Source organism: Hypanus sabinus, unplaced genomic scaffold, assembly GCF_030144855.1.
Source record: "Hypanus sabinus isolate sHypSab1 unplaced genomic scaffold, sHypSab1.hap1 scaffold_236, whole genome shotgun sequence".
Lineage (NCBI taxonomy): Eukaryota > Metazoa > Chordata > Chondrichthyes > Myliobatiformes > Dasyatidae > Hypanus > Hypanus sabinus.
Genome location: NW_026780476.1, coordinates 327,906 through 351,842, shown reverse-complemented (window position 1 = coordinate 351,842; position 23,937 = coordinate 327,906). Strand labels below are relative to the sequence as shown.

General features: G+C 45.6%; 1 protein-coding gene and 1 long non-coding RNA gene across 2 annotated transcripts; one reads left to right on the top strand and one right to left on the bottom strand.

The window, feature by feature from the left end:
• Positions 1-163: 163 nt before the first annotated feature.
• LOC132387925 (NACHT, LRR and PYD domains-containing protein 3-like) lies at positions 164-22,802 on the bottom strand. Its single transcript, XM_059960242.1, has 7 exons — positions 22,685-22,802; positions 22,509-22,574; positions 8,193-9,930; positions 5,476-5,562; positions 5,150-5,320; positions 3,357-3,524; positions 164-3,192 (listed from the first exon to the last, which is right to left on the bottom strand). The coding sequence occupies exons 1-7, from the start codon at positions 22,758-22,760 to the stop codon at positions 3,105-3,107; spliced, it is 2,394 nt and encodes a 797-aa protein (XP_059816225.1). The 5' UTR covers positions 22,761-22,802; the 3' UTR covers positions 164-3,104.
• On the top strand, positions 5,768-23,715 carry LOC132387926 (uncharacterized). Its single transcript, XR_009510094.1, has 3 exons — positions 5,768-5,923; positions 12,017-12,069; positions 23,117-23,715. It is a non-coding gene; the product is annotated as an uncharacterized LOC132387926 (long non-coding RNA).
• Positions 23,716-23,937: the final 222 nt, after the last annotated feature.

The following is a 23,937-nucleotide window of genomic DNA, read 5'->3' as shown; positions in this document are numbered from 1 at the left end:
TGCTGAAAAGGGGAAGTACAACGAGATCTAGTTCTGGATACCCCCCCCCCCCCCACCATAAGGAACATCCTCTCCAATGCCCACCTTATCCACTCCTTTCAACGTTCGGTAGTTTCAATGAGATCTCCTGCCCCCACCCCCCGCATTCTTCTAAATTCCAGTGAGTCCAGGCTTAAAGCTGCCAAACGCTCCTGATATGTTAACCCCTTCCTTCCCGGAATCATCCTCGCAAACCTCCTCTGGACTCTCTCCAAAGAAAACACATCCTTTCTGAGATGCAGGGCCCAGAACTGTTGGCAATACTGCAAGTGCGGCTGACTTGTGTCTTATAAAGGCTCAGTGTTATCTGTCCGCTTTTATATTCTATTCCCTTTGAAATGACTAGTGGGGTACCGCAAGGTTCGGTGCTGGGACTGCAGCTATTTACGATATACATTAATGATTTAGATGAAGGGGTTAATCGTAACATTAGCAAATTTGCAGATGTCACAAAGCTGGGTGGCAGTGTGAAATGTCAGGAGGATGTTAGGAGAATGCAGGGTGACTTGGACAGGTTGGGTGAGTGGGCAAATATATGGCAGATGCAGTTTAATGTGGATAAATGTGAGGTTATCCACTTTGGTGGCAAGAACAGGAAGGCAGATTACTATCTGAATGGTGTCGTTAGGAAAAGGGGAAGTACAAAGAGATCTAGGTGTCCTTGTACATCAGTCACGGACAGTAAGCATGCAGGTACAGCAGGCAGTGAAGAAAGCTAATGGCATGCTGGCCTTCATAACAAGAGGAGTTGAGTACAGGAGCAAAGAGGTTCTTTTTCAGCTGGTGAGACCCCATCTAGAGTATTGTGTGCAGTTTTGGTCGCCATATTTAAGGAAGGACATTTTTGCTATTGAGGGATTGCAGCGTGGGTTCACGAGGTTAATTCCCGGAATGGCGGGACTGTCATATGTTGAAAGATTGGAGCGACTGGGCTTGTATACACTGGAATTTAGAAGGATGAGAGGGGATCTGATTGAAACATATAAGATTATTAAGGGTTTGGACACGCTAGAGGCAGGAAACATGTTCCCGATGTTGGGGGAGTCCAGAACCGGAGGCCACAGTTTAAGAATAAGGGGAGGGGCATTTAGAACGGAGTTGAGGAAAAACTTTTTCACCCAGGGAGTTGTGGATTTGTGGAATGCTCTGCCCCAGAAGGTAGTGGAGGCCAAGTCTCTGGATGCTTTCAAGAGAGAGTTAGATAGAGATAGCGGAGCCCAGGCATATGGGGAGAAGGCAGGAACGTGGTACTCATTGGGGATGGACAGCCATGATCACAGTGAATGGCGGTGCTGACTCGAAGCGCCGAATGGCCGACTCCTGCACCTATTGTCTATTGACTTCTGGTTGTGGTTTATTTCATCTGTTTTGGGACTGTGAACGTGCTAAAACATTCTGGGTTGATGTTTGTCAATTTATAGATCAATACATTAATATAGATTTTACTTTTTGTTTTGAAAACATTTCATTAGGGTTTACTAATAATACCAAATCTCATAGTAATCCTTATGCAGATGATACTAAGGTAGGTGGCGTTGTGGATAATGAAGTAGGTTTTCAAAGCTTGCAGAGAGATTTAGGCCAGTTAGAAGAATGGACTGAAAGAGGGCAGATGGAGTTTAATGCTCATAATTGTGAGATGCTACATTTTCGTAGGACTAATCAAAATAGGACAAACAGTGTAAGTGCATTGAGGAATGCAGAGGAACAGAGAGATCTAGGAATAATGGTGCATAGTTCCCTGAAGGTGGAATCTCATGTGGATAGGGTGGTGAAGAAAGCGTTTGGTCTGCTGGCCTTTATAAATCAGAGCATTGAGTATAGGAGTTGGGATGTAATGGTAAAATTGTACAAGGCATTGGTGAGGCCGAATTTGGAGAATTGTGTACAGTTCTGGTCACCGAGTTATAGGAAAGATGTCAACAAAATAGAGTACCGAGGAGATTTACTAGAATGTCACCTGGGTTTCAGCACCTAAGTTACAGAGAAAGGTTGAACAAATTAGGTCTTTATTCTTTGGAGCGTAGAAGGTTGAGGGGGGACTTGGTAGAGGCATTTAAAATTACGAGGGGGATAGATAGAGATCACGTGGACAGGCTTCTTTCATTGAGAGTAGGGGAGATTCAAACAAGAGGACATGAATTGGGACTTAGCAGGGCAAAAGTTTAAGGGTATCTCGTGGGGGAATTTCTTTACTCAGAGAATGGCAGCTGTGTGGAATGAGCTTCCAGTAGAAGTGGTTTAGGCAAGTTCGAAATTGTCATTTAAAGTAAAATTGGATAGATATGTGGACAGGAAATGAATGGAGGGTTATGGGCTGAGTGCAGGTCGGTGGGACAACGTGAGAGGAAGCGTTCGGCACGGACTAGAAGGCCGAGATGGCCTGTTTCCGTGCTGTAATTATTATAAGAGAAATAATCCTTTCTTTATCACAATTTTTTGGTAATTTACTGCAAATTTTACTGTCCATATGTGTGAACACAGCAATAAGAAACCTTCATTTATATTTTTTTCCAGACTTCAAAACGATATAACTGACTGGCGACAAGAACTGACAGTTTGAATAATCAGTCCCGTTTCTCACCGTCACTCTGCATCGGGGAACAGATGATTTTAAAATCACACTTCAGGGCCGTGTCCGGGATCGCTGCAGATCCAGGGTCACTGCTGAGGGATTTATCCATTTAACATCATTTTATCGGCCAGGCTGCCGAATGCACCGTCCTCAGCAAAGGGAGCAAAAGGATTCTCTCAGGGGATCATCACCCCCCCCCCCCACTCCGGGATACCGGTGCCGCAGACTGAGTAACGGGCCCCCGGGCTCTTCCTGTCTGGGTAATTCCCCGGGGTGTCACGTGGGAGTCTCGAAGGAAGCTGCCCGCCGGACAGCAGGCGGAAACACGTCACTGCGGGACCGCTCCGAGCGATGTACACAGCGCGAGGTCCGAGCCGGTTCCGTTAAAACCGTTGGGAATCAGCCCCGGCGCGCGGCCGTTAAAGACGAGGGCGGGGAGTCGGCCAAATCTCCCCGTCCCGCTGGCGGGGATGTTTACACATTCAGATGTTCAGATCCACACTCTCAGTCGGGGTCTGGCTCCCTCTAGAGATCTCAGTTTCTTCCCCCCGGTCCGACTGAACCGATTCCCCCCCAGCCTGAAACAGATGGGAGAATAAAGATGAAATAAACAGATCACACAACAGTGTCAGTAACAGGGTACCGGGGTAAATGTTTCAACAACACTCACAGACAAATATCACCAGAAAACCCGCGGATCCGCTGATATTTTATCACATTGAACATTAACACAAACACTCACCCGATCCGCCCCAGACTCCGGTGGGTCAGTATGAGGTGGCGGAGAGCGAGGACAGATCGGTCTGTCAGAGAGTTTGATCCCAGGCTCAGCTCCGTCAGTGAAGTGTTTGTACTGAGAGCGGAGACGAGATCCTCGGCACCAGAATCTGTGAGACCGACTTTGTCCAGCCTGGAGATGAGAGAGAGTGAGGGTGAAGGACACAGAGAGACAGGAGACGGTACAAATTCCCAGTGTTTATCAGTAACACAATTACTGATCACATTAATGTTCAGCCTGGAGATGAGAGAGAGTGAGGGTGAAGGCCACAGAGAGACAGGAGACGGTACAAATTCCCAGTGTTTATCAGTAACACAATTACTGATCACATTAATGTTCAGCCTGGAGATCAGAGAGAGTGAGGGTGAAGGACACAGAGAGACAGGAGACGGTACAAATTCCCAGTGTTTATCAGTATAACAATTACTGATCACATTAATGTTCAGCCTGGAGATGAGAGAGAGTGAGGGTGAAGGACACAGAGAGACAGGAGACGGTACAAATTCCCAGTGTTTATCAGTATAACAATTACTGATCACATTAATGTTCAGCCTGGAGATGAGAGAGAGTGAGGGTGAAGGCCACAGAGAGACAGGAGACGGTACAAATTCCCAGTGTTTATCAGTAACACAATTACTGATCACATTAATGTTCAGCCTGGAGATCAGACAGAGTGAGGGTGAAGGACACAGAGAGACAGGAGACGGTACAAATTCCCAGTGTTTATCAGTATATCAATTACTGATCACATTAATGTTCAGCCTGGAGATGAGAGAGAGTGAGGGTGAAGGACACAGAGAGACAGGAGACGGTACAAATTCCCAGTGTTTATCAGTATAACAATTACTGATCACATTAATGTTCAGCCTGGAGATGAGAGAGAGTGAGGGTGAAGGACACAGAGAGACAGGAGACGGTACAAATTCCCAGTGTTTATCAGTAACACAATTACTGATCACATTAATGTTCAGCCTGGAGATCAGACAGAGTGAGGGTGAAGGACACAGAGAGACAGGAGACGGTACAAATTCCCAGTGTTTATCAGTATAACAATTACTGATCACATTAATGTTCAGCCTGGAGATGAGAGAGAGTGAGGGTGAAGGACACAGAGAGACAGGAGACGGTACAAATTCCCAGTGTTTATCAGTATAACAATTACTGATCACATTAATGTTCAGCCTGGAGATGAGAGAGAGTGAGGGTGAAGGACACAGAGAGACAGGAGACGTTACAAATTCCCAGTGTTTATCAGTAACACAATTACTGATCACATTAATGTTCAGCCTGGAGATCAGACAGAGTGAGGGTGAAGGACACAGAGAGACAGGAGACGGTACAAATTCCCAGTGTTTATCAGTATAACAATTACTGATCACATTAATGTTCAGCCTGGAGATGAGAGAGAGTGAGGGTGAAGGACACAGAGAGACAGGAGACGGTACAAATTCCCAGTGTTTATCAGTATAACAATTACTGATCACATTAATGTTCAGCCTGGAGATCAGACAGAGTGAGGGTGAAGGACACAGAGAGACAGGAGACGGTACAAATTCCCAGTGTTTATCAGTATAACAATTACTGATCACATTAATGTTCAGCCTGGAGATCAGACACAGTGAGGGTGAAGGACACAGAGAGACAGGAGACGGTACAAATTCCCAGTGTTTATCAGTATAACAATTACTGATCACATTAATGTTCAGTGTCAGACACCCAGTGACTGTAAACACAATCTCCCACAGTCTGGGACTTACCGCAGTTTCTGTATTTTACACTCCAAGTTCCTCAGAGCCGCAGACACCAGTTTCACTCCTGAATCCCCCAGTTTATTACCACTCAGGTTCAGCTCCGTCAGTGACGGGTTTGTACTGAGAGCGGAGGCGAGATCCTCGGAACCAGAATCTGTGAGACCGACATACCCCAGCCTGGAGATGAGAGAGAGTGAGGGTGAAGGAAACAGAGAGACAGGAAACGGTACAGATCCCCAGTGTTTATCAGTAACACAATTACTGATCACATTAATGTTCAGTGTCAGACACCCAGTGACTGCAAACACAATCTCCCACAGTCTGGTACTTACCGCAGTTTCTGTATTTTACACTCCGTGTTCCCCAGAGCCGCAGACACCAGTTTTACTCCTGAATCCCCCAGTTTATTATCGTTCAGTCTAAACACAAACAGACAAATTAATAAACATAGTGATTAAAACCGTGGGTCTGAGGGCATTTCTCTCACTCGGATATTTCAGGAAACATTAAACCCTTTATTAATTCACTGATCGTAGATCCCATCACTGTCATTGTCCCTCACTGCCCAGCTCCAATGAATTCACTGAATGTCAGTAATTTCGTCTGTCGGTGTGACCCTGTAAACTCCACATATTCTCTCTCATTCCCTAATGGTTAGAAAAGTGTTCCTGACGTGAGGCAGTCGGAAAGGGCAGGTGTGAAGGGGAGAAGTCAAACAGTGAGGAAGATTTGAGAATCGGGAAATGTCGATGGGAGATGCAGGAAGAGACATCACCTAAGGTAAAGGATGGAAAGACACAGAAGGAAGCGGATGTGGAGGAGATATCACACAGGAGGAAGGGGGATGGGGAGAGAGATCCCACAGGAGGAAGGGGGTGGTAGAGCGAGATCTCACAAGATGTGGGAGAGAGATCCCAGAGGAGTAAGATGGATGGGGGAGAGATCCCACAGGAGGAAGGGGGATTGGTCAGAGAGATCCCACAGGGCGAATGGGGATGGGACAGAGTGATCCCATAGGGCGAAGGGGATTGGGAAGAGAGATCCCACAGGAGGAAGGGGGATTGGGAACAGAGATCACACAGGAGGAAGGGGAATGGGGGAGAGAGATCCCACAAGAGGAAGGGGAATGGGGGAGAGAGATCACACAGCAGGATGGGGGATGCGGAGAGATCCCACAGGAGGAAGGGGGATGCGGAGAGATCCCACGAGGAAGGGGGATGGGGCAGAGAGATTCGACAGGACGAAAGGGATTGGGAAGAGTGTATTGACAGGAGTAAGTGGGATGGGGAACAGAGATCCCACAGGAGGAAAGGATGGAGAATAGAGGTGCCACAGGAGGAAGGGGGATGGGGGTGGGAGATCCCACAGGAAGAAGAGGGATGGGAAAGAGAGATCCAACAGGAGGACGGGGGATGGGGAATAGAGATCCAACAGGAGGAAGGGGTATGGGGAAGAGAGATCCAACAGGAGGAAGGGGGATGCGGAGAGATCCCACAAGAGGACGGCGGATGGGGCAGAGATATTCCACAGGACGAAAGGGATTGGGAAGAGTGTATTGACAAGAGTAAGTCGGATGGGGAAAAGAGATCCCACAGGAGGAAGGGATGGAGAATAGAGGTGCCACAGGAGGAAGTGGGATGGGACAGAGAGATCCCACAGGAAGAAGTGGGATGGGGCACAGAAATCCCTGAGGAGGAAGGGGGATGGGGAATAGAGATCCAACAGGAGGAAGGGGGATGGGGAAAGCAGATCCCACCGGAGGAGATGTATTGGGGGAGAGAAATCAAACAAGTGGAAGGGGGATGGGGGAGAGAGAGATCCCACAGGAGGAATGGATGGAGAATAGAGGTCCCACAGGAGGAAGGGGGATGGGGTATTGAGATCCCACAGGAGGAAGGGTTATGAAGGAGAGAGATACCGCAGATGGAAGGGGATTGGGAAGGGTGAGCCCATAGGAGGAAGGGGGAGTGGGAATGGTGAGCCCAAATGAGGAAGGGGGATGGGGAGGAAAGATCGCACAGGAGAAAGGGGGATTGTGGAGAAAGATCCCACAGGAGGAAGGGGGACGGGGGATGGGGATCACACAGGCGGAAGGGGGACGGGGGTGAGAGATCCCACAGGAGGAAGGGGGACGGGGGAGAGAGATCCCACAGGAGGAAGGGGGATGGTGGAGAGAGATCTCACAGGAGAAAAGGGGATGGGAGAGAGAGATCCCACAGGAGGGACGGGGGAGGGAGATACCACAGGAGGAAGGGGGACGGGGGAGGGAGATACCACAGGAGGAAGGGGGATGGGGGAGAGAGATCTCACAGGAGGAAGTGGGATGGAGGAGAGAGATCCCACCAGAGGAAGGGGGATGGTGGATAGATCTTATAGGAGGAAGGGGGATGGGGGATTGAGATCCCACAGGAGGAATGGGGAAGGGGACGAGATCCCGAAGAATCGAAGGGGGATAGGGATGAAAAATCCCGCAGGAGGATTCCAAGGGTAAACGATAATCCTACAAGACGGGAGGATGCAGAAACTTTTTGTTCGTGTGTGTTGGGTCTGAACAGAGACCCAGAGGAGATGCGGCCTCGTTCTCTGTGTATTTGGTAGTCAGCGAAGTCACACACGTGGTATGGCAGTGGGAGGATAATCTCACAATGGTATTTCTTTCCTTCTCACTGGGGCAGTTTGCTGACGGTCTCTTGTCCCTCACCGGGAAGGGGGTGTGAATCTCTAACCCACTTCCTGCAGTCAGTGTCGGTCTGGGTGTCAATAACAGCGAGAAGGAACATTGTCAATGGACGTGTCACAGGCAGCGAGAAACACGGCGATTCCTGTGATTTACTACCATTAAACCAATGGTCGTTATTCACTGATCTGATGAAGTCTCCAACATCCCTTCACAGGGAACCACAGAACCCTCCCGTCCTTGGGGAATTACTGACCGATCCCCTGGGCATTTGTCACAATTCTTCACAATCTGATTTATCACAGTTTAACCCAAATCACTTTACATTGAAATGACACAATAGAGTTCAGAGTGAGAGATAAATCAAGTTACCTCAACTCCTGGCACTTGTGCAGCCCGGGTCCCATCCGCTGGATTCCTTCACACTGAATGCGGCAGTTCCCCAGGTCGAGGTGTTTTATTGTATCACAGAGTCCGATGGCATGAGACAGGACCGCGCAGTCAATCGGGTTCAACGTCATTCCATGGAATGAAAGTGTTTTCACAGATCCCAGTGCGGCCTGAGTCAGCCCACGATTCTGAGACTCAAACAGGTAGTGCAATGTGTTCAGGAGCCTCCTTTTACCAGCTTCACTGCTCGTGTTTCCACTCTGGCGTTTAACCTCCTCCCTCACCCAGTCAATCACCTGGCAGGTTGTTTGATGAAGAAATCGACCCAGAAACTCCTCCAGGCCCCGAGCTGTCATTGGGTTGGAAAGACCAGCAATAAAACGGAGAAATACCTCAAATCGCCCATCTGTCGTGTTGTGGGCATCAGTGAGGAATTTCAGGAATTCCCCGGGATGTATAGTCAGGAATTGTGCGACTGCAGCTACAAACTCTTGGATGGTGAGGTGTGGGAATGTGTACACCACGCTCCAGGCAGAATCCTCTCTCTCCAAAAGCTCCATCAAGAACACGGACAGGAACTGGGAAGGCTGAAAATTGTAGTTGATCAAATCTCCATCTGTGAACACAATCTTCTTCTCGGACACTCCTCTGAAGGCCATCTGACCAACCCTAAGTAACACATCACGGGGGTTCTCAATCTCACGGCCGTGGTTTTTCAGGATGTTGTAAATATAGTAGGAGTACAGTTGGGTGATGGTCTTGGGAACTCGCTGTGGGTCCCTGACTCTTTGTGTGAAGAAGGGGCCCAGTGCCAGAGCGAGGATCCAGCAATAGGAGGGGTTGTAGCTCATGGTGTACAGGATCTCGTTCTCCTTCACATAATTGAAAACAGCTTCCGCCACCGTCTGATCTTCAAAATGTCTGATGAAATATTCTTTCCGTTCCTCATCAACAAATCCCAGGATTTCAGCCCGGACACTGATATTCGCCTTTTCCAATAAATGTAACGCAGTGGGGCGGGTGGTCACCAGCACTGAACACCCTGGGAGCAGCTTGCCCTGGATTAAACTGTACACAATGTCCGACACTTCACACCTCCACTCGGGATCTGGGCACTGGTGCTTGGGTTCTCTATCTCTCCGACTGTCCGCAAAATCGATTTTGTGTTTGAATTCATCTAAACCATCGAATATAAACAGTAATCCCTCTGGGTTCTTCCAGACTTCTCTCAGGATATTCCCAAGGTAAGGATACTGATCCAGAATCAGTTCCTTCAGGTTTATTCGACAGTTAATACTGTTTAAATCTCTGAATTTGAAACTGAAGACAAACTGGAACTGTTGATATATTTTTCCCATGGCCCAGTCATTAACAATCTTTTGTACCATCGTTGTTTTCCCGATCCCCGGGACTCCGGCCACTGCTGCTGAACTCCCAGATTTGGATTTACTCCGGGAAAAGCTGCTCTGGAATAACTGATCAGTACGGATTTTTTCCAGCTGTCTGCGGAGTTGTTTCTCTCTATAATCCTCATGGTCTCTGCCTCTTGCCAGCAGCTCATGTTCCACCAGTGTCCGATCTCGAACAGTAGAAATGACCGTGAACTCAACGTATCGATCAGCCAGCTGGAAAACCTTCACCTTCTCCGTCATCAGGATCGTGTTCACTCTCAGTGTTTCAGTTTGTGCCCGCAGAGTCTCCTTGTGTTTCTGTTGAACATCTTCCATGGGAACAGAGAACATATTCCAAACGTTAAACGGCTCATCTGACTAAGAACTTCTGGTTCTGGTTCTAGTTATTTGTGAAGGTGAACATTCCCCTGATTGTTCTTTCTGAGGATGCTTAAACAAGCATCACACCCCACTAACATCTTAACTACATTCTACAGAGGCGTGGTTGAGAGTGTGCTGACCTTTTGCACCACAACCTGGTACTCCAGCTGCAGTGCTGCCGGCAAAAAAGCCTTGCAGGGGGTGGTTAGGGGAGCAGAGGTTATTGGGGTCTCTCTACCTTCTTCCAAGACCTCTTTCAACGTCGATGCCTCCAGAAGACACGGTACATCATTAAAAAAAACCCTCACACCCTCTCCATGAACTGTTTGTTCATCTGCCATCAGGTAAACGTTACAGGAGCATCAAAACTAAAACCACAAGGCTACTAAACAGCTTCCTCCCACAGGCAGTCAGACTGCTAAATAGCTGCTCTGCTTTGGACACTTTTAACTTGGACCGAACATCTACAACTTGATTTAAAGCGATATGTGGCTGTTGTGTTTTATTACTTATTGTTGTGTTTATTATTTAGTGTTGCGTTTGTTATGTTATGATTGCACTGCTCCTGGGAAAAGCTGTCTCATTCTGCCCTGCAGAGCTGATGTACGGTTGGAATGACAATAAAGTTTTTGAATCTTGAATATCCTATTGCAATCCTGACTGCACCTCCATTTACAACAACATTTCACTATATTTAAGGCATTGTTTGACTCATTGACAGACGATGTTAATGTTGATCTGGTGTGGAACTATGGAGAGCAGGACACTGCATTTTGGCCAGTCTGCACACTGGGGAGTCACAGGTGTCCACTGCTCGCATCAAAACAGGAGCAGAATACGCGGGAAATACTCAAGTCAGGCAGCGTCTGGGGGAGAATCACAGTGAAGTTGTGGATCGATAACCCATCGGAATGACAGAGATGAAAATGGGTAGTTTTCAATCGCAGTGATGGAGGATTGGTGGAAAGATGGAATCTCTCTTAATGGAAGAAGCCACAAGCGTCTGTCTCAGTGATGTACATTGTGTCTGTGGGAGAGGGTGGTGAAGTCTTTGCAACTGCTACTCATCAATCTTGCTGTGGGGGTGTGTGGCGCTGTCTTAGGAGGCCTCCGTCTGTCAGAGTCGACCATGGATGTCCTGCCCCTGCAAGCCGGGACACTCCGATATGGAGAGGAAGCTTCTGCCGAAGTAGCAAGCTCCCTCTCTCCATGCATCTGATGAACACAAAGGAACGACATAGACTGACACAGCTTGGCACCAGAGGTGTCGCAGGAGATGCCAGTCTGCGTTGAACACCATTTAACACTGACTCAGGGACTCCAGCTCCAGGCTTTTCCACTGGGTTTACTCCCAAACTCTTCCCCATGAGGGGTTACAGTTACAAGGCAGTGGAGTTTTGAGATCAGAGTTTTCTTGTTCCTGGGTGAGCTGTCAATCACAGCCGACAAGCCCCATCTGCCCAAAGTGACTGGTTGTAAGGCACCAGTAACCCACCTCTGCCCCTTCTCCTGTCAGAAGAAACGCTTCCACCGGGATTAGTGGCTAAACCGCACGTGAAGACCAAGAGCTGGACAGAGGCTACTCGCCAATGGGAGCATTTAATAGGTCGTTGCAGCTCATCCGCACTGTCACCCCCCTCCCCCACCCCCCGGTTATAACAATCTTAAGCAACCGAGGGGCGATGTATTATTGAAAATGAATCGGTAAATTGGTTTATTATTGTGACATGCACCACAGTGAAATGGAAAACTTTTCTGCATGCGATCCAAATAGATCATTACATCACATCGGTGCAATGAGGTTGTACAAGGAAAAATGGAACAGAATAGTTCAGGGAAACAGTGTTTCAGTTGCCGATAAAATGCAGTGCAGGCAGACGATAAGTAGAAGGCCAAAGGATCATTGGGAGGTCAGCGTTGAGTTTTTTTGGGACTATGTTCCTAAACTGTAGAATTCAACACCTTAAACTACAGTACTGTGCAGAAGTCTGAGGTGTATATTAGGACTGACACATTCTGTCTTTTGTTTTCTAGTTTGCACTTTATCCCGTTGTGATGCGGTTTGAACGGCATCGTCTGGATGAAAGGTGCTTTATAAATAAGTCATTATTATTATTATTATTATTATTATTATTATTATTATTATTATTATTATTATTATTATTATTATTATTATTATTATTATTATTATTATTATTATTATTATTATCTTAGCCTAAACTGGTAAAACCTGAGGTACAGGCATAGCCAAGCACACATATGACTCAATTGACAGGAGATTTCAGACTATTCTCGTGGTGTATAGTGCTATGGGTTTTCGAAGATTTACACGATTATCGCCGTGTGGGCCTAATTTATTAATACTATTCTGTAAAGCCTTTAGGATGATACCAGTTATCGATATTACGATTGGGATAAATAATACCCTGTTCGTGATCCATAGTCTTTCATTTTGCCCTTTTAATTCAATATATTTCTGGTATTTTTTTTTTACTAATTCATTTCTGTAAGTTATGTGTGTTTGGAATGGCTATATATATTTAAAAGGTTGCTTTTGCTTGTTTATCCTGTAAAATTACATCCGAACACAGATCATATATTATCCTATCTGAAATAATGATCGGATGCAGTATGATATGAAGGACTCTAACTCCAAAAGTGGAAGAGGCTTGTATATTTAGTAAATTATGGGGTTTTTCATCAGTTGTAGTTTAAGCAATGTTTTTGTGAATGTTGTTCGCCATTTTATTTTGCTTGTGCAAGTAATGAGATTCAGTTGAACTACTGCAGGATCTTTTAAAGTAGGATTGTTTGTAGTTTCTCTTATAATTTTCAGCATATATCGTCATGGACCTATTGGTCGTTTATTCTGTATTATTGATAACTACATGTGTCAACAACCTTGTCCTGTATTGCTACAATGATCCCTTCTGTTTCTGGGAAGAAGTCTCCAACTCTGAGACAGATGCTCGACACTTCCTTGTCGACATCTATGTCAATAGAGCTAATTGTGGATTTCAGAAAAGGCAAGATGAGGGAACACGACACACCAGTCCTCACAGAGGGATTTGATGTGGAAAGATTGAGCTATTCCAAATTCCTGGCTGTCAATATCTCCGAGTATCTAACCTGGACCCAATATATCGATGCAGCTACAGAGAAGGCACAACAGTGGCAATATTTCATCAGGAGTTTTCAACATCACTTGAATATTTCTACAGGTGTAACTTGCAGAGCATTGTAACTGTCTGCATCACCGTCTGGTTCACGAGGAACGGAGTAAGGCGCACACTCAACGATTCAGGAGCAACTTCTCCTCTACCATGCAGTTTCCGAATGGACATTGAACCCATCGATACTGTCTCACTAATCTCTTTTTAAATTTCTATTTCTGCACTACTTATTTAGTTTAATATTTCATATAATCACACAGACATGCACAGCTATATATGTTCAACTTCCAGGCCCTGAAGCCACTTCGCTGCTCAGCCAGATCCACCGTCTGACAGGCCACATGTCTCGCATGGACAACTCCAGGTTACCGAAAGCAGTACACTACGGAGAACTCTCTCAGGGCAAGAGAGATCGTGGTGCCCCGCGCAGGAGGTACAAGGGCCAAATTAAGCAGAGTCTCTCTCAGGTAAATATGGAGGTCAACGAGTGGCAGTCGCTGATCCACGGAAAAGCCAAGAATTTTGAGGAACCCAGAAGAGCGAGTGCTGAAAAGAAGAGGGGATGCAAGAAGGATCCAACTACCCAAGCGCCTGCATCCCAGCTGTCCCTGTGTCCCAACTGCTCCCGAGTCCACAGATTCAGAATTGGCCCCTACCGGGATCAACAATCGTGTCGTCATCCAGTACCACCAAACACACACACACACACACACACACACACACACACGCACACACACACACACACACACACACACACACACACACACACACACACACACACACACACACACGCGCACACACACACACACACACACACACACACACACACACACACACACACACACACCTATTTGGGAAGAGAACAGGATTTAGGGTAGGTTTCATGATCATTAATGCTTGGTGGAACCCCGGAATGTCCATGCCCTCAAACCCTTTTGTTCCCCGGATCTGGAGTACCTGGTGCTGCTGTGTAAACCTTTCCGGCTGCCAAGGGAGTTCCCGGCTGTTATTATCGCAGCTGTGTAATAACAACATCCCCCATTTGTGTGTTATTGTCACAGAGGGGAGATGATTTCCTTCAGAAATCGGTCAGGACTTCCCAAACCACAAAATTTGTATCAACAGTCCTGTGTGAACAGCACTTGCCGTGTGACCGACTGGTTACATTGCCGGTGATCAGCAGGAGCTCACGAAATTCAGCTCCGATCTGTGCAAAGTCATCCAGGCAGCGAAACGACAACACAGAGATCGTATTCAGACACAGCTCTCCACCAACAACAGACACAGCTTATGGCAAGCTCTGCACCCCAATGCAGACTTCAGAGCTAAGTGCAGTGGTGCTGCCAACATCGCTGCCTGTCTCCCAGAGGATCTAAGTCTCTTTACGCTCTGTTCGATATCGCCAACACTGAGACCCCGGGGAGAGCCGACAAAGCGACCTGCACATTGGTCATCTCTGAGGCTGAAGTTCGCAGGTGTTTCCAACGAATGGGCAGTCGCAAGCCTGCGGGACCGGACGGCGTCCCAGGGCGGGTACTCAGGATGCGCGCGGCACAACCGGCAGGTGTATTTACGGATATTTTTAATCTCACCCTCTCCCAGTGTAGAGTTCCCTCCTGCTTCAAATCATCCACCATTGTCCCTGTACCTAAAACGACTAAGGCAACATGCCTGAACGTCTGGCGTCCTGTCACACTCACCTCAATAATAAGCAAATGCTTTGAGAGACTGGTCAACGACTGCATCTGCAGCTTGTTACGACCCACACTGGACCCCCTACAATTCACTTACCGACACAACCGATCAACAGATGACACAACAGCCACTGCTCTGCACACCTCCTTAAACATCTGGAGAAGGGGGATGCTTGTGTGAGAATGATGTTATTAGACTACAGTTCAGCATTCAATACCATCATTCCCTCCAGGCTTGACAAGAAGCTCAGAGACCTCGGCCTTCACCCTGCCTTGTGCAGCTGGGTCCTGGACTTCCTGTCAGATCACCAGCAAGTGGTAAGAGTGGGCTCCCTCACCTCTGCCCCTCTGACCCTCAACACAGGAGCCCCTCAGGGCTGTGTCCTAAGCTCCCTCCTTTACTCTCTGTATGCGCATGACTGTGTCGCCACCCACAGCTCCAATCTGCTAATTAAATTTGCTGAGGATACTATATTTATTGGCCAAATCTCAAATAATAACGAGGCAGCCTACACAGAAGAAGTCATCACCCTGACACAGTGTTGACAAGAAAACAACTTCTCCCTCAATGTCGCAAAAACAAAGGAGCTGGATGCAATGTCGCAAAGACAAGAGGAATGGAGACGGGCTAACCCCTATTGACATCAATGGATCTGGGGTTGAGAGAGTGAACAGCTTCAAGTTCCTCGGCATTCACATCACTGAGGACCTCATGTGGTCTGCCCACATTAATTGTGTAGTGAAAAAAGGCACAACAGCACCTCTGTCACCTCAGATAGAACCGTAGAAAATTACAGCACAGAACCAGGCCTTCTTGGCTGTGCCGGACCATTTTACTGCCTAGTCGCACTGACCTGCATCTGGCCAGTATCCCTCCATACACCTCTCATCCATATGCCTGGAGAAGTTTTTCTTAAATGTCAAAAGTGAGCCCGCATTCACCACTTCATCTGGCAGCTGATTCCACACTCCCACCACTCTCTGCGTGAAGAAGCACCTTCCCTAATGTTCCCTTTAAACTTTTCCCCCTTCACCCTTAACCCATGACCTCTGTTCTTTTTTCTCCCCTAGCCTCAGTTGAAAAAGCCTGCTTGTATTCCCTCTATCTATACCCATCATAATTTTATACACCTCTATCAAATCACCTCTCATTCTCCTACATGCCAGGGAATAAAGTCCTAACCTATTCAAACTTTCCCTTTAACTCACTTTCTCAAGTCCCGGCAACATCTTTGTAAATCTTCTCTGCACTCTTTCAACCTTATTAATATCCTTCCTGTAATTAGGTGACCAAAACTGCATACAATACTCCAAATTCGGTCTCACCAATGTCCTATACAACCTCACCATTACATTCCAACTCTTATACTCAGTACTTTGATTTACAAAGGCCAATGTACCAAAAGCTCTCTTTATGACCCTATCTACTTGTGACGCCACTTTTAAGGAATTATGTATCTATACTCCCAGATCCCTCTCTTATACTGCCCTCCTCAGTGTCCTACCATTTACCTTGTATGTTCTAACTTGGTTTGACCTTCCGAAGTGCAATACCTCACACTTGTCCGCATTAAACTCCATCTGCCGTTTTTCAGCCCATTCCTCCAACTGGCCGAAATCCCTCTGCAAGCTTTGAAAACCTTCCTCACTGTCCACTACACCTCCAATCTTTGTATCATTAGTGAATTTGCTGATCCAATTTGCCACATTCTCATCCAGATCATTGATATAGATGACAAATAACAATGGACCCAGCACTGATCCCCGTGACACATCACTAGTCACAGGCCTCCACTCAGAGTAGCAATCCTCCACTACCACTCTCTGGCTTCTTCCATTGAGCCAATGTCTAATCCAATTTACTACCTCTCCATGTATACCTAGCGACTGAATCTTCCTAACTAACCTCCCATGCGGGACCTTGCGAAAGACCTTACTGAAGTCCATGTAGACAACAACCACTGCCTTCCCTTCATCCAATTTCCTGATAACTTCCTCGATTAACTCTAATAGATTGATTAAACATGACCTACCACGTGCAAAGTCATGCTGACTGTTTCTAATAAGTCCCTGTCTATCCAAATACCTGGAGACCCTATCTCCTAGTATTCCTTCCATTAATTTACCTACTACCGATGTCAAACTTACCAGCCTATAATTTCACGACTCACTTTTTGAGCCTTTTTTAAACAACGCAACTAGATAAGCTATCCTCCAATCCTCTGGCACCCGATCCGTGGATATCGACATTTTAAATATTTCTGCCAGTGCCACTGCAATTTCAATATTAGTCTCCTTCAAGGTCCGAGGGAATACTCTGTCGGATCCTAGGGATTCATCTGCTCTGATTTGCCTCAAGACAGCAAGCAGCTCCTCCTCTTTAATCTGTATAAGTTCCATGACCTCCCTACCTGTTTGCCTTGTTTCTTTAGACTCCAGTCCAGTTTCCTCATTAAATAAAGATGCAAAAAACCCATTTAATATCTCTCCCATTTAATCTGGTTCCATACACAGCCGACCACCCTGATCTTCAAGAGGATCAATTTTATCCCTTACTATCCTTTTGCTCTTAACATACCTGTAGAAGTTCTTAGGATTATCCTTCCCCCTGACTGCCAAGGCAACCTCATGTCCTCTTTTAGCCCTCCTGATTTCTTTCTTAAGTAATTTCTTACTCTTTTTATACTCCTCAAGCATCTTATTTCCTCCTTGTTGCCTGTACATGTTATACATCTCTCTCTTCTTCTTTATCAGAGTTCCAATATCCCTCGATAGCCAAGGCTCCTTATTCTTATTCATTTTGCCTTTAACTTACATACAAACTCTGCACTCTCAAAATTTCTCCTTTGAAGGTCTCCCACTTACCAATGACATCCTTGCCAGAGAACCACCTGCCCTAATCTACGATTTTTAGATCCCTTCTCATTTCTTCAAACTTGGCCCTTTTCAGGTTTAGAACGTCAACCTGAGGACCAGATCTATCTTTATCCATGATTAAGTTGAAACTAATGACGTTATGATCACTGGGAAAAAAGTGTTAACCGACACACACTTCCGTCACCTGCCCTAACTCATTTCCTAATAGGAGATCTAATATTGCATTCTCCCTAGTTGGTACAGCTATATATTGATTTCGAAAACTTTCCTGAACACATTTTACAAACTCTAACCAATCTAGATGTTTAACAGTATGGGAGTCCCAATCAATGTGTCGAAAATTAAAATCCTCTGCAATCACAAATTTCTGTATCCTGCAGTTGTCTGCTATCTCTCTGCAGATTTGCTCCAATTCTCACTGACTATTGGGTGGTCCATAATACAACCCTACAAATGTGGTCATACCTTCCTGTTTCTCAGCTCCACCCATATGGCCTCAGTGGACAAGCCATCTAATCTGTCCTGCGGAAGCACGGCTGTAATATTTTCCCTGACGAGCAAAGCCACCACCCACCCTTCAACCCTCTGTCTCTATCACGTCTGAAACATAGGAACCCTGGAACACTGAGCTGCCAGTCCTGCCCCTCCTGTAGCCAAGTTTCAGTAATGGCTATGATGTCATAATTCCATGTGTCAATCCAGGCCCTCAGCTCGTCTGCCTTTCCCACAATACTTCTCGCATTAAAATATACACACCTCAGGAAATTGTTACCACCACATCCAACCTTACTATTTATGAATTTGCATGAACAACCAACGTCATTTATTTTTACCCTCGTTCCACTATCTACTCTGGCACTCTGGTTCCCACCCCTCTGCCAATCTAGTTTAAACCCTCCCCAATAAAACTGGCAAACCTCCCTGCAAGTATTTTGGTCCCGTTGTAGTTCAGGTGTAACCCGGCTCTGTTGTACAGGTCCCACCTGCCCCTGAAGAGGTCCCGATGATCTAGAAATCTGAAACCCTGCCCCCTACACCAGTTTCTCAGCCACGTGTTCATCTGCCAGAGCATCGCACTCTTACCCTCACTGGCACGTGGCACAGGCAGCAATCCGGAGATTACTACCCTCTATCTCCTGTTTTTCAACTTCCTACCAAGCTCTCTGTCCTCACTCTTCAGGACATCCTGAATCTTTCTACCTATGTCATTGGTACCGATGTGTACCACGACATCTGGCTGATCATCCTCCCACCTCAGAATACTGTAAAGGCGATCAGAGACATCACTGACCCTGGCACCCGGGATGCAACAAGCCATCCGGGAGTCTCTGTCACAACCACAGTATCTCCTGTCTGTACCCCTGACTATGGAATCCACTATCACTACCGCTCTCCTCTTGTCGCAGGTAAGCCTCCCCCACAACAGTATCCAAATTGATATACCAATTTTGGAGGGGAATGGCCACAGAAGAACCCTGCATTAACTGTCCTTTCCCCTTCCCTTGCCCGATGGTAACCTAATTAGCTCTGCCCTGTTTCGTAGGTGTAACTACCTCCCGGAAGCTACTATCTATAATCTGCTCAGTGCCCGAATGATCCGGAGGTCATCCAGCTCCTGCTCCAGTTCCCTAACGCGGTCTGTTAGGAGCTGCAGCTGGAAGCACTTCTTGCAGGGATCGTTGTCAGGGACACTGACTTCCCACATCCTGCAAGAGGAGAATTCCAACAGATTGCCTGGCATATTCTCTAGTCTGAACAAAAAAAAAAGAAAAACAGAGAAACAGATGGTTGAGGACGTTTGAGATGGCTCCTAAATGCTAATGATTTTCTATAGGGGCACAATTCTGTGCATCCTGACTGGCTGCATCACTGCCTGGTTTGGGAACTGTACTTCTCTCAATCGCAGGACTCTGCAGAGAGTGGTGCGGATAGCCCAGTGCATCTGTAGGTGTGAACTTGCTACTACTAAGGTCATTTCAGAGATAGGGGGTAAAAAGTGCCCGAAGGATCAATCTGGACACAAGTCTCACCAAGCACAAACTGTTCCAGCTGCAATCATCCGGGAAATGGTACCGCAGCTTAAAAGCCAGGACCAACAGGCTCCGCGACAGCTTCTTCCACCAGGCCATCAAACTGATTAACTTACGCTGATACAATTCTACATTTTCCACAATTGTATACATAAATACTGACTCCCTTCAGACACTTTACTGTATTCGTGCTGCTGTGGCAGATAAAAAAAATTTCACTACATGTGTCCATGATATTAACCCTGATCATGAAATTTGTTTTCTGGCTGTTGTCTCAGTTTTTAGATCTGTTATTCATCATCCTCATACTGTCCTCGTTCATATCAATCCAAGCGCGCTCCAGTGCACATGGTGTTTTCCAGAAATTGCTATTTAAGTTCTTATTGTTTTGCATATTTTCCAGATCTGTTTCAGACCAGGGTATTTTACCAAAATTATACATCAGTATGGGCACAGTGAGCGTTTACTACCTTTGTTATATTTTTACTGTTCAGCTCTGTTTGGCAGATTTTCTTGATCCTTGATGTAAATTCAAAGTTTGTTCAGCTTTGCAGTAAATTCAGATTTTCTTCAGCCTTGAAGTAAATTTTGTTGGAAGGTTTTCCTTCATCACACTATTGTCTATTTTCTTTGCTTATTGATATCATAAATATCCGTTTCATATTCTGTTGCATTGCATCCTGATGCTCTGTTTGATATTCTACCGGCTCTATTGCACCTTTCTTTATGTTTAATCATGTTCTGTACTTTCCTATTCTAAAGTTCATGCTTATATATTTGGAAATTAGTTCCATTATTTGAATTATTTGTTTCAGCTTTACTGATGCAAGAGCAAATAGTTTCAAATCATCAATGTATTGATGCATCAAGGCATAATTCGTATTTTTTCTGATTAGATACTTGATTTTTGTCTGTTTCGGTAAATTACGAGTAGGATTACAGCGAGACAAAACCATAGTGGGCTTAGTGAGACGCTCTGGAAAATCCCTCCATTTATTTTGATAGTGGTCGTTGTTCCTCTGTGGTTGTTACTAGGACGATTATTTTACGCGAATGCTTCATCAGTTGCAGAAATTACAAGTATTGTATGAATTTTATATATATTTGGAACTTCTCTTAAACACACAAGGAACAGAAACAGATGTGTTTTTTTTTGATTGACAATATAACACTGAAAGTTTTCTGCTTTCCACAGCGTTTGAAATAGAATTACATAATCTGCTATCTGTTGTTCAAACCCGAACGGTATTCTGTCTGCTCTCCTGTGAGTATATTGTGATTATCTAAGTTGTTATCTGAGTTGTTATTAGTTACGAGGTGTACGATGCTATAATTTTAGATATAAAATTGTCTTATTATTATTAAGAGCCAATAATAACATAGTAGGTGACCATTTAGTAGTCTTATAAATGCAGAATAAAGCTGTCGTTGAGGCTGGTGGTACATACCTTCTGCCTTTTATATGTTTCTGCCCCATGGGAGTAGGACGGAAAGGAAGTATGAGGTGGTTTGGGGTTCAGTAGCAATGCTTTGTGTCAGGTTTGTGTCTTGCCAGCTTGATTGGGTTCCTCCAGGAGGTGACAAAGGTGATGGATGCAGTTACACATGGATATTGTCTACTTGTATATTGGTAGAGTGTTTGACAAAGTCCCACATTGGAGGCTCATACAGAATATTAACATGCTTGAGAACTGTGGGGAATTGTCCTGGCTGCCGGGGACACAAACTGGGAGAAATGTCTTGGCTGGCGGGTGGTGAATCTGTGAAATTATTGTCATAGACGGCTGAGGAAGACTCTTCATTGGATATATTTAAAATGCAGGTCGATATGTTCCTGAATAGGAAGAGCGTCAACGTTTACTGGGATAATGGGGTAGAGAGGAATTGAAGAGCAAATTCACTGAGCCGAATGGCTTAATTCTGCCACTAACGTGCCAGGGATGTTGGTGGAGGCTAAAACATTAAGGGTATTTAAGAACCTCTTGAACAGACACATGGATGAAAGAAAAATAGAGGGTCACGGGGTAGTGTGGGTTTAGTACTCTTTTTAAAGGAATACATGGGTCGGCACAACATCCAGGGCGGAAGAGCCTGTACTGTGCTGTAGTATTCTAGTGTCTAGAGTCTAGTGACTAGGGTCATGTCGGAGGCAACTATGTTATAGATGCTCCTAGTTATACATGAATGTGCAGGAAATGCAAAAAAATGGTCAATAATATAAGAAAGGATACCAAAGTTCTTTTTTTTTCTTCCCCAGATATATAAAGAGTGAAAAAAAGGGAGAGGGTCGATATCGGATCACTAGAAACTGTTGTTGTAGATGCAGTACCGGGTGAAAAGGAAATGCCAGACAAACTCTGTGCAAGTCAATGGCAGAATTCCAAAAGGTAAAGAACATCAGCGAACAGAATTGCGTGTAATGCTGTTACAAACGAAAAGGGGCTTGGAAGATGAAAGGTCTGAAGATAGAAAAGTCACCTGGACTGGGTCATACAGTATATCGGGAGCCTACCAAGGGTGTGTTGGGATTCCCAGAGCGTTAGGACCTGGAGTGAAGGCTTCATCAGAACCAACAGCTGGATTACGAGAAAAATATATTGTAGAATACTCAAGCTGCAAAGAGAGATGTTTTGAATTGTTACTTGATTCCAGAGATCAGCGAATGATTAATGGCGAATTTTGATTCCCAGGCTTTGCCAAGTCACAGCCTAACACTTGAGATGTGGTTTGAACTGTGCATTTCATCACTCACCGATCAGCTGAGTGGGTAATTCCGATAAACCTTGGCCGATGTTCATGTATTCCTGTGGATCAGGACCTGTTTAAATATTAAATAAAAACATCCATGGAAACAGAGCTAAAATAATTAAAATAACTAAAATGTTTATCTCAATGTGCCTTTGTGTTCAGAGCGTGGATTTAACATACCGTGTTCCTGTATTTCCCTCAGTATTCTGTCCAACTTCGGTAACTCAGTCCTCCATGTCAGAAAGGATTCCCACATCGCCCTCCGGGCCCGGGAGCCTTTGTCATTCACCAGACTGAGGAAGAGTCTGGAACTCTCTGCCCGGTTTCCCTTCTCTGTCAGCTCAGTGACTTTCTACAAATGGAAACAATGGACTTATTGTGGAGCAGACAGACAGACATGGAGAATGTGCAGGAAAGTATCTGTTCATGGCACCAGTAGCTTCAGAACAGATGCAGTCATTGGGCTGCTGCCTCATCCTCCCTGGGTTCAGTCATTAACAGAGAAACAGTAACTGAAGGAAATTCTAAATCAATAGTGTGTAAGAATAAGGATTTACTGGCACCCTGCAGTAGATGCAATGGGATTAATTTCCTCGATCTCTCAATGTGCAGCATTACATCAACAAGATGTGACAACAAGAACGGAAGAGAGGGAAGAGAGAGAGAGCAAAAACAAATGGATGGCGGGCATCACTGAATCGTGGCTGACAAAAGTTTATAGTTGGGTGCTTAAATCCAAGGATAAATATTTAATCGAAAGGATACGCAGGTAGGTGAAAGTGTTGGGTCGAAGCTGCTGTCATTAAAAATGAAAAGTCCTGAGAAAGAGGTGATGTCGGATTAGACGATGAGGATGTTAAGAAACTGCGTAGGTAAAATGACCCTGATGGAAATTATATACAGGCATGTTAACAGTAGCCAGGATGTAGGCTGCAGATTACAACGGGGGAGAGGAGAGCATGGAAAAGGGTCAATGCTAAAATTGTCACAGGGAATTTCAATATCCAGGTAGCTTTGGAAAATCAGGTCGGTGCTGAATCCCAAGTGAGGGAATTTATAGAATGCCTATGAGATGGCTTTTGAGAGAAGCCTATGGTTGAGCCCACTATAGGAAAGGCGGATCTGGATTCTGTGTTGTGTATTGAACCAGATTTGATTAGGGAGCTTCAGCTGAATAAACCGTTAAGAGGCAGTGATCATAAAATAGCAAAACTCAGCCAGCAGGTTGAAAGGGAGAAGGTGAAAGAGACCTAGGAGTCCTAGTTCACCAGTCAATGAAGGTGAATGAGCAAGTGCAACAGGCAGTGAAGAGGGCAAATGGAATGTTGGCCTTTGTTACAAGGGGAATTGAATACAAGAGCAAGGATGTTCTTTTGCATTTGTACAGGGCCCTGGTGAGACCACACCTGGAATATTGTGTACAGTTTTGGTCT

Excerpts from the sequence above, each read along its gene's own strand:
- LOC132387925 (XM_059960242.1), bottom strand. The coding sequence starts at position 22,760 with ATGTGGGAATCCTTTCTGACATGGAGGACTGAGTTACCGAAGTTGGAC. Across the intron at positions 9,931-22,508 it reads ATTACCCACTCAGCTGATCG|ATGTTCAACAGAAACACAAG; the intron begins GTGAGTGATGAA and ends TTCCCATGGAAG. Across the intron at positions 5,321-5,475 it reads TGTAAAATACAGAAACTGCG|GCTGGGGTATGTCGGTCTCA; the intron begins GTAAGTACCAGA and ends TCTCATCTCCAG.